Source organism: Teleopsis dalmanni, chromosome 1, assembly GCF_002237135.1.
Source record: "Teleopsis dalmanni isolate 2A chromosome 1, ASM223713v2, whole genome shotgun sequence".
Lineage (NCBI taxonomy): Eukaryota > Metazoa > Arthropoda > Insecta > Diptera > Diopsidae > Teleopsis > Teleopsis dalmanni.
In genome coordinates this window covers 68,748,492-68,759,966 of record NC_051846.1, presented here as the reverse complement: position 1 = coordinate 68,759,966, position 11,475 = coordinate 68,748,492, and the positions used below count along the sequence as shown (strand labels likewise).

General features: G+C 28.3%; 1 protein-coding gene across 2 annotated transcripts; it reads left to right on the top strand.

Annotated features, from left to right (window-relative positions):
* Nucleotides 1–245: 245 nt before the first annotated feature.
* On the top strand, nt 246–3,164 carry LOC119668897 (transformer-2 protein homolog beta-like). 2 transcript variants are annotated; one of them, XM_038078574.1, is made up of 7 exons: nt 246–334; nt 858–927; nt 993–1,090; nt 1,696–1,877; nt 2,222–2,513; nt 2,581–2,709; nt 2,771–3,164. In XM_038078574.1, exons 4-7 carry the CDS (start codon nt 1,711–1,713, stop codon nt 2,912–2,914), a joined length of 732 nt encoding a protein of 243 aa, XP_037934502.1. In that variant the 5' UTR covers nt 246–334; nt 858–927; nt 993–1,090; nt 1,696–1,710; the 3' UTR covers nt 2,915–3,164. The 2 variants fall into 2 exon arrangements, with proteins under 2 accessions (XP_037934502.1, XP_037934503.1); XM_038078575.1 differs by having other exon boundaries at nt 977–1,090.
* Nucleotides 3,165–11,475: the final 8,311 nt, after the last annotated feature.

Below are 11,475 nucleotides of genomic sequence, written 5' to 3'. Positions count from 1 at the left end.
TATATATACTCGTATATGATTTCAATCGAATTATCAAGTTCAATGTTTAAAGACTTATTTGTATATAAATATGGGGAAGTTACGATTTTTGAATAACCATATATATTCATACTTAATTTTTTTTTTGTTGTTTTTTTAAAAATTTTGAACTGCGTAACCCTAGCATTTATTCTGACTGTAATGTCATTTTCTATTTGAATTAAATCAAATAATGACATTTGAAAAATATTTTCTTCTTGCTTAAACTGCAGTGCAGCTCTAGTACTATTTCAATTCATTTGGTTTTGGGTCCTAGCAGTTTCGTAACATTGTTTTGTGTCCCAGTTCACTCAATGTAAGTAATATGGAATTTTATTTGCATTTAACATATTTAATATCTAAAAATACATGAAATGCTAACATTCGATATCGGCCGAATGCTGTCAGATATATATGCAGACTTTGTGTGATAGCTAAAATAAAAACCTATAATTATAATTAATATAATAATAGTCATAACTAATAAATATAGTTAAAATCTATTTGGGTTAATTTTGGTCATTGGTAAAAGGCTTTATAAATCTTTATAAATAGACAAGTTAATGGAATATATTATATGCTTTCCACATAGTCCCCATATTAAATTTATTATGCATATGTATTCAAAGCGGGTATTTCGTTATTTTACTTTTAGTATTATTTACTTAAATTAATTTAGTTAAGGATAGTTAATAATATTTTTTGTATAAACATACTTTTTTCGAATTTTCGAGAAGCGTAACCCTAGCATTTATTCTGATAGTAATGTCATTTTTTCTTTTAAATTAAATCAAACAAAAATGACATTTGAAAAATATTTTCTTCTTGGATTGTTTCAGATCTTCTCCTGATAAATCTTTTGTTCGAGAAAGCGGAGATATTTAAAAACAAATATTTTTCTTACAATAGGTAAGTCTCAATGTATTGTATATATTGTATAATAATCAAAAACGGTTAGCAATAATTTTATGCAGGTAGTGCGGACATTAACTTTAATTTAAGTTCATTTCAATTCATTTGGTTTTGGGTTCTAGAAGTTTCGACCATTCTTTTGCGGCCAATTTGACTCAATGTAAGTACCTTTACAACTATGTTGTAAGTTTTTATTCAATAATACAAAAATAAATGAATTTTTGACAATAACTATATATCTTCTTCTTTTTGTTGAGTTAGTGCTATTACGCACTTTTACTCTATAATGGCTGGGAGGCTTATCTCTACCCCACACTAGGCTTTAACTATACTGCAAATATTATCATTTATTTATCTTTTAGCTGATGGTGGACATAAATTTGAAACCATGGCAACCAAAAAGAATGCTGTCAAACTATTTTTTGACTTTGAAAGACGATTTTTAAATAAAAATAATTAATATTGCTTACTAATCTAAGAATCGACTCAGTGCAAAAATATATCAAGGACAGAAATCAAATCTTAAATCCACCTCAGGACGCACAGAAAGATATGCTGATCTACGGTTCGCCATCAGTTAGAAGATAAATAAATGATAATGATTCTAGTATAGTGTGGAGCAGGGATAATACTTAAAATCTATATATAGGTCAGATCTTCAATATATTTTCATATATATTAATCTATATATCAATTTAGTTAAATACAAATCAAAGATATTATGCATAAATAGCAGGATTTTTCATTAAGAATTTTTATTTTTAGTGTATTACATTGAATATGGAACATCAGGTTAAGAAGGAACGTCGGAATACATCTTCTGATGAGGAATCCAAGCATCGTTATATGAATAAAAAACGTCGCTATCATTCTTCTGATGAAGAACGCGAGTCGCGTTACGGAAGAAAGAGGCGCCGCCATTATTCATCGGACGAAGATAAATTCCGGTAATTATAAAGAATAATATAACTTAATATATAAATGAGATAGTACATTAATATTAACTTTTAAATACATAAACTAGTAGTAGTAGTTTAAATAATCCTATTTCTTAACGCAAAGAACTTAATGAATGAAATTTTTTGGAACAGTCATAAAATGGCTAAGAATGAAATAAAAAAGAAACATATTTCAATTAACGAACTGAAACATCCAGATATTCAAATTAGAATAATATCAGAAGTATGAAATACAAAACTTATATCCGTGTATATATATACTCTTAATATAAATTTTGATTATAATTTAGTTGAAAAATATTTTTATTTATTTAATTACATACTTTATTCAGTCATAGTTCCTACAAGCGTAGACGTCGCTCTGAAACTTCTTCCAGCAGCTCAAGGAGCAGCAGTGGTACCTCTCGTAGTAGGAGTCTGACTAAGAGCCGAAGTCGTAGCTATAAGTCAAGCTCAGTTTCAAGTTCAGAAACTAGTTCGGTGTCCTCAGTTACTTCCAGCTCCAGTTCTCGTACAGATTCAAGCAGTGGATCTAGGTACCGTCATACTTACTACTCACGAGGAAATCATAGTTCTGGATATCATCAATCAAAAATGTCACGACATCAACGTATACCTGATCGCGTTAGTATCTAGCAATACAATTGAATGTAACTTTATTGAATATAAAATTACTCATATTTTTATATAGTATAAACCTAGACCAAATAAATGCTTAGCAATATTTGGTTTAAATGTTAACACGGCATCACTCAAGCTTCGTACATATTTCGAACGGTTTGGCCCGGTTGATAAAGCTGAAATCGCAAGGGAAGCTAAAGTAAAAGCAAATCTTATATACAAGTTTCTCTAACATAGTTATTGTTGACCTTTCTTTTTAGACCGGCGTCTCCAAAGGTTATGGTTTTGTGTACTTTGCTCATTTGTGCGATGCAAAATATGCCGCCGAGGAATGTGAAGATGATCATATTGTTGATGGGAAAAAGTTACGTTTAGATTATTCAATAACAAACCAGAATCAGTAATCCATACATAAAATAATCGATTGTGCAACTGACGTTTTAGTGATGTTTGTAGTTTTTTTTATTGTATATTACTGAAAACTACTAATTTATGCTATATGAAAATTATCGGTAACCCTAAATACGTTTAGTTCACAATTGCTACCGTTCCCGATTATGATACTATTTTTCTCAAAATACTAAAACTTGTTGAATAATCTAGTAGCTCTAAAAATATAAAATTTTGTTAGTGGCCATTATACATATGTATGTAATACGTATTTATATTATAAAGTATTATAATAAGTACTTACTAATATGGCATTTAACAAACAACAATCAGATTCAATTCTTGTATGATTTTCAAAAATTTTCGAAAATAAAAATTAATACATAAAATCTTTTAAATTTAACTTTTGCAAATAATTAATATTATTAATACCATTATTGAACAAATAAAGACAATCCATGGAAGGCATTTGCTGTTCAGTGATTTATACAAGCGGGTTTGAGTCCTGCTTGTGGACTCAAACTCTCTAATATTTCGGATTTCATCCAACACTAAATATAATGGATTTTTTTAAACTTATTGCTTCTTAACTTTGAATTAGTATTCAAAAATTTTACTTAAAAAAGTATCTATAAAAAAGTATCTATAGTCACCCTGATGATGAGTATAGATTATAGTCGAAATATTGGTAAAAATTATATCAGAACAGATTAGTATTGAAATTTAACAATTGAAAATAAAATTATAATTAATTAATTTAATTATTCTACAGCTGGTTTATGATTTCGATCTAATATAAACACAGCAAGTAAAATTGTTAATAAAAACTTTCGTAGTAATAGTAACAAAACTCCAGAAAAATATGCGAACAAAAAAGTCAAGTACGGCTTTGGATCAGTTGGTTAAGGTGCAGGTCTGAGCTTCACATTTGGCAGGACCCGAGTTCGATTCCTGGTACTTACAGTCTCAAAAATAATTATTTACGAATAATTAAATACAAGAATTATTTCCAAGACCACTGATGATGGGTATTTGGCAATACTCGAAGCAGGTGTATTGTCAGCCAAAAATTCAATTAATTAAAATAATATAAAAATAAAATTTTTGTTGTTGTATTCTAATACGGTTTTAAAAAACCTCTTTATAAAAATAAAATCTTTAAAAAGAAATAAGCCCGTATAAAACAATAAACAAAATTATTTTAAAAAAAAATTTTTGGTCATTAAAACAATAAATTATTAAAAATGTATCTGAATAAGGCATATATGGTAGATCTTGAATATTTTTAAAAATCTAATATTTGTTAAAAAACTTTATTAAATAATTGTATAGTTTAGCAGATTAAAAATTCTTCCAATATGAATTATAAAATCCAAGTACATTTTTTTAAGTTGCAAAAATCTCATATCTGAATTGAATAGTGTGAATAAAAGAACTTCCCTTTACAAGATTTAGTATAAAATCCGGCAAACTTGCAAAATTTAAAATTTTATTTTAAAATTTAAAAGTTAATTTTAAAATTTAAAAATTTATTTTTAAAAATTAAAAAAAATTTAATATTCAATGTTAAATTTCGTTTTTATAGAAAGAGAGTACTTGCCAGGCCGGATCTGTACTTAGCAGTATCGATTAGATTTTGCTTAAATTGTTCTGAGATTAAATTGTTAGAGTCAAAACTCTAAAGCAATCGAATTAGCTCATTCCGGTTAACAATATATTCATATAATACTTTTTTGTTTTAGAATTATTATTAATTTTTGAATGCATATTCAGATTTAGACATTTTTATCAAGGATCCTACAGATCGTTCATATTTACATATATATAGTACAATATACTTCTTCACTATTGTTTTTTTCATAATAAGGCTCCGTGTTGTGATGTAGAATATAAAGAAATCTAATAACGATTACTAATTAATCATTTTATTTTATTAAATAATAAATAAAATAAATGAATACTCTTGTGTCCGCTGTGTTTTTAAAAATAGTTAAGAAGGAAATGACCTGAACTATTATAAAAAGTTCGTAGAAAAATCTGTGCTTCATAAGCTAAGATACTTTTTTCCTGTGGTGGCTTCTAAAATATTGTCAAGTAAAAGTTTTTATGACTTTTCACAAATTATGTGCGGAAAAGTCACTCCTCTTAGCACGTGCAACTGAAGCTCACCAAGTGAGTGATAAATATTTTAGCAGTGCATGTGATTTAAGATTTTCGTCTGCAAATGTTAGAAGGACTTTATTACAGCAGGATGTGATTTACACATACATTTCTTCTTTCGTAGTATTTGAGTTTTTATCCCACAAAAAGTGTTGGATGAAATGAAAGGATTTGGAATAAAGGTCACGTAAAAAGTAAACAATGATTCCTTTAAAAAAAAATCCGTTAACCTTTTTTTGTAGTTTTTTGACTTTTTTTCTTTCCCTTAAATTGAAATTGTTTTATTTAAAAAGTTAAATCTTTGGAAAATAAAATACTTTCGTTTTTTTTGTTTGAATATTGTAACTAAAAAAAATTTCATGTCAAGTCATATGAAGGAATTCGTTAAAAATAGGATGAGCAAAGTATCTAATTATTATGAAAACGAAAGTTACTTTCAAATCCACTGTCTTTGAACTCTGAAGTAAACATACAATAAACCAATTATATTTTACAACAATTGTACTTTCGTTTAATAATTTCCATTTTCAATAACATTTCTCATGTAATGAAAGTAAACTGAAGCAGCATTAATACTATAAACCCAATATGATGTATAATACCCCTTCATGTATATAGCACATTTTCAATACAATTAATACCTAAAATATATTATATCTAATGATAATATAATATCATTAGGGGAATGCAGATAAATTACATGTTATAGTTTACATAAAACAATGCATTCTGGCAACAAAATGTGCAATTGTTGATAAAGTAATAAGAAACTATATACTATAACAAATCGTCGTATTAGCCGTAATTTTTTCTTTCAGAGTAGCAAAAAAATACTCGCAACTTACGAAAGACAACATGTGAAGCAACAAATATGCTCTTAAAATCTTCAGAGTTGGTTAGGTTCTACTCGCAAAAAAATTTAAGTCTAAAGTATTAATGGGGCAAAATTCGAAAATTAGTCTATTGTGAATGTTTACTGAAAATATATTTCAAAATTCAAGTCGTACGTATAATGTCACATTGTACACAACACAACCAAAAACATATATCAAAGGAAAGCATTAAACATATTTTAGAAGTGCTGCCAATTTCTTTCAACCGGAGTTAATGTTATTTTTTTCCTGCTCTGAAAGAAAAAATTACGGCTAATAGAGTCATCTTATACCAAACTTAGAGACAGACAAATTTAAATAAATGTCACACCAATTGAAACAAAATTAGTGCTATGAAGTGGCACTTAGTCTGGTTCACGACATGGTTCGATATGGAATATATGTAAAAACAAAATTGGAAGATAATTATTGAAAAATGTAGTTAGCAACGCGATGTATTGATATGATATCAAAGATTATAATATATTCTTTGTATAATAGGTAAAATATGCCTCAAATGCCATCAATATAAGAAAACGTACTCATAAGGATCATGTTATGCCAACGATCATATGTAAAAAGGTAAAACAACATTTTATAAAAAAACAGTTGACAAATATTATACGTTCCCAATTACTTTAATTTCTGATAGATATTGTGTCAGTAAATACCTACCAGATCAGAGTTTGCTGAAAAATAGCTAATGAATAATAATATAAATAAAGTTTCAGTATTTGCATTTTACGAGTTTCTTTCTTAATTTTATTATTTTTATATATATAAGATATATATATTTTTATGTAAAATATGACTATTTTTATATTATTAATACTATTTGCGATAATTGGCAACGCAAAATCTGCACTGCAGTAACTGCTAGAAAAACTTTATTGCAGTTTTTCGTTCTATAGTACCCGAAGCCATACGAAGCATATAGAAAACAGTCTAGAATAACTGTTTGTTCGTTCCTCGTTAAGTGATTTTTTTTAGTGTCAAGACAATTGTTAATAATTTTCTAGTTTTAATATATTAAGCATAAATTAACTTATGCAAAATTTTTAAAAATTTAAATAAGTTTAATTATTGGATTATTGTGTTTTGGATTATGTCAACGCAAACATATTGATGACGTGACAGTAAGTAAAACATTGAAGTCGGTGTTTTTAGACCTTATTTTAATATAATAAAATATATTTTTATTTTGTGAGTTAAAAACTATTATTCAAATTCGTTTTAGTTTAAAAATCTATAGATCCAATACTCTAACCTCAAATGAGGTTGGCTGTTGAGTATCCAATGCAAGTTTTAGGTTATGTAGGTTTATATATGACTTTTTTTTGTATCTACAGTGGTCAAAAAAAGTATTCGTCATTAACTAAATTTTTATAAAAAGCTGTAATAAGTTGTTGCGAATACTTTTTTTGCTTTATTTTTGATGTTTCGCAATAGAATTACTTTTTTTGTTATTTTATTTTTAAATTTTTGGAGTAAAAACACAAAAAATAAACAGAATACAAACGTTGAAAATTGCATTATTTTTTTTTAATGTTTTGTTTCGTTTTGTTGTTATTACAGTTTTTTTATAAAAATTTAGTTAAGGACGAATACTTTTTGTGATCGCTGTATGTGCTTAAGGCAGCCAGTTTCGTCTTCTATACATGTCAATGTCTAGATATGTGACTTAGCTATTACCATTTAAATTTTTTTTAATGATTTCCTTTTTTCAATCTAAATCTAACGCGTTAAAAAGCTCTATAAATTATTTTGATCAAACTGAATTCAATTGAGACCATGCAAAACCCAATGTATTTGTGTATAAAAATCGACATATTTTTAGAAAAAATTTCGTCTGCTTTCTTAAACAATTTGGGGCGTGCAATCGACTGAGCAATATTTACATTGTTGCAGTTGCGAATTCATTGAAATTAATGTGCGGAATTCTGTTTTACGCAAATTGCAGCAATTTAAGCCCTGCGTCCAACAAACTTAATTTAACTTCAAACACTAAAAAAGCATTTTGGAGGGCAATTAAAGCGCTGCCTTCGGTTATTTTGTTAAATTCGGCAACTGCATATGCGTACGCGCTGCAGTTCGATACTTAAACTAATGCAATTTATCTACACTGCACTGCACTGCCACTAAGCAGCGAAATTTATGCGTTCTGCATAGGAGCACGCAACCGAGGCAATAAAAGCATGAAATTTGCAATGCAAACGCGATGTGGCAAAGGCCTTTAACTTATTTTCATGGTCCTCTGGTACAGGATATGAACATGCGTTGAAATATGATTTGTGCTCTTCCATGGTGTATGGTTGGTCTATACACTAAAGTTTTAAGAGAATTAATTATATTACGCAGAAGTAAACAATGATAAATTTTCTATAGTTTTAAGTAATTTGAAAGACTCAAAATGGGTTAATAAAATAACTCATATAATCAGGAATAGGTACTAAGATTGTAGAAATATCTTTTCTCCTGTAGTTGTTGGGTTTTTAATGCATTTATTATATATTCTTAAATTATTTTGATGATGTCAGAGATTCACTTAATTTTGTTAAGGGATGTGGCACTGCGACCGTCGGGTCTATTGTGCCCCCTTCTGGGTTTAGAGTAGGTCTCTAAGCCCTATTGCATCAATAAAAAGTATTATAGAACCTTTTTTAAATAGTTTTATTGTCTCTTCCGTAAGAATATACATTCTCAGGAGCTTATTCCGTGTGTGCATTAGCGCAAGCCATTCTAACAGCATATGTGTGGGCGACTTTTCATTATCTTCACAGAATCTGCAGTTTAGTATTTTGGTATTCTAGTTTACAGTGCCCTGTTAGAATTCCTGTGATGAACCTCAGTTTTTCTTTTGGTAGGTTCATACAATCCTAGTAACTATAAATGATTTGGATTAATCTGGTATATTATCCCAGTAATCCTTTTTATTCTGGTTCTCCAAAGGTTCACTTAGGTCATTTTTTTACTCCCTATTAGGATTTAAAATTTTTTCGAAGTTTAATTGAAATATAAGATACATTCTAAAAAGCGATTTCATAATTAACTAAAATCTTCTTAAAAGTTAGTCCGTTTCATGTTTAAACTGCATTGCATGTATGCCAGAATGGTAAAACAGATGTGGAGCAAAATTCTTATCTCTGTCACAACTGCAGTAAAAGTCGTTGCAGGGAATATTTAATCTTCCAACATGGTTTTCTAATCGATAGTGGCCCGTAAACATTTCTAATATAAAAATGGTGTTTCTGTACAATATAAACATATGTTAAAAATGTATAGAAAATGATTAGAAATTAAAAAATATGTATATACATCAAAATACTAGTTTGTTACACAAATAATACTAAATGGATAAAATTAATAGCTTGTCATGAGATAAGAAAAATTGAGAGCGATCATAAGTGATTCATACTATATAGATACTGTATAGATAATAGGTATGCGTTGCAACTGTATCTTTAACTTTAAAATATGTATTATATTATTATTTTGAAGCTGTTTTTTGAGCTAGTGCACTTAAGCACTTATACTCTTTTTTAACTCGAGGTTTCTTCAAACCCCTTCTCTACACATTGACTAGATTATTGTTTATCACTTCATCAGACTAAGCAATAATTAACCTCACATCTGCATATCTCCCCGAGGAGCTTGTAACCATTCTGAGATTTGATAACGCGGTGTTGGTAAGTCTGTCACATTTCGCAAATAATTTCAGGGCTCTATCCTTTATATTTTTTTTTTGATGGGATCAATCTTGATGTCCCTGAGGATGTCATTCGTCCTAATGTACCATGGAACTTTGAAAAGTCTTCTCAGATCCTGCCTTTGTGCAATTTCTAGCTGGTGAATAGTAGTAGTGTTTGAAGCTTTGCTAAACGCTACACAACCATATAGAAGTGACGGACGAATTATTTGGTTATACATCAGTTTCCTGTTCTTAGCATTGAGATTTTTATTTCTGAATAGCGGTTGGAGGTAATGAAGAATTTTGGCACAGCTAATTCTTTTCAGTTGAACATGTTTAAGCCATGTGAATCGTTTATCCAACGTGATGCCGAAATATTTAACACTATCCTCCCAGTTTATCACCATATCACCCACTCTCACTCTTGACGGAGAGTGACGTATTAAATACAATAATTATAATACATAATTTCAAAATTTGTTAATTATCAAAAGATGAAAAAAAAATTAATACTATTTAAAAATAAAAAAAAACAAAAAAGAAATATAAATCATTTTATCCAAACAATGATAATAATGAATCTTTTAATGCTTACGTTAGTAGTAGTCAAACATAGTTTAGTAACTCGATAAATAATATAGTGATAAAATGATGTAGATCTAAATACTACTTTTTAATTTTTTTTTAAATATTTTTTTGCCAAATAAAAACAAGAAAATGCTACATTTTTACTTTTTATAAATTAATTTAATTTCCGAATACCCGAAAAAATTAGATCTAGTCTTTTAGATACCAAGTTATCAAATAATAAGTGTTTTGGTGCCACAAAACCATATACACCCAACTCTTTTTTTACACGGTTTCTTTTTACACGGATTTGAAGTTACACGGTTGCAAAAAAAAAATTTTTTGTAAAAAAGGTTTAATCTACTATAGTCTCAAAATCGCTGTCTTGTTTGACACTTGGTATTTTTTTACACGGTTTTTTAATACGGATTTCTGAGGAACGTATCTACCGTGTAAAAAAAGAGTTGGGTGTATTCGTAAAATTTTATCAATTTTTTAAATTACCGAGCACGTCTGAATTCTTAATGTTTTTTTTTTATTATATAACATGTATATTTTAAATTTGAGTTTTTGAACAATAATCCTTTTTATGGTTTATTATGGAATATTGCAATTTTTAATTAATTTATATATATTTTTATTTATTTATTTTCTTTTTTTTAAAATTTCTAATTCACTACAAACAGAATAGTATTAAAATTTAACAATGAAAAATAAAAATATAATTAATTAACTCAAATATTCTACAGCTGATTTATGATTTCGTTCTACCATAAACACTGCAAGTGAATTTGTTAATAAAACTTTCACAGCAAAGTAACAAAACACCAGAACAATGTACGAACATAAAAGTCAAGTATGGCTTTGGACCAGTTACTTAAGGAGCACTGACTCTAAACTTCAAATTGTGCAGGGCACGAGTACTTACAGTCTCAAAAAAAAATTATTTAATTTTTTTTTTTATTAAATTTTAAAATACAAAAATTATTTCCAAGACCACTGACAGTGGCGTAACTACATTTTTTAGGCCTGTAAGCAAATTCTAACTAAGGGGCCCCTACCAACATACTAAGGGGCCCCTCTTTTTATACTCTTTACACGAAAAAATGTGAAAAGGATATATAAGGTTTGTCAAGATTTTCGTAACGCATTGAAGGAAACGTCGGAAATACCATTAAGTATATATCAGTACAATATATATATACTTTTTCAGTTCAAACTACTCTCTCAGCTTTTGAACTCTTCGAATGAAACTTTACACACATACTTTTCGGGAGCCGACCCTTTT

Bases quoted from the DNA above. Each gene is read 5' to 3' on its own strand.
- LOC119668897 (XM_038078574.1), top strand. From the start codon at position 1,711: ATGGAACATCAGGTTAAGAAGGAACGTCGGAATACATCTTCTGATGAG. The intron at 1,878-2,221 runs GTAATTATAAAG...TACTTTATTCAG, and splicing joins TCGGACGAAGATAAATTCCG to TCATAGTTCCTACAAGCGTA. The intron at 2,514-2,580 runs GTTAGTATCTAG...ATTTTTATATAG, and splicing joins ATCAACGTATACCTGATCGC to TATAAACCTAGACCAAATAA.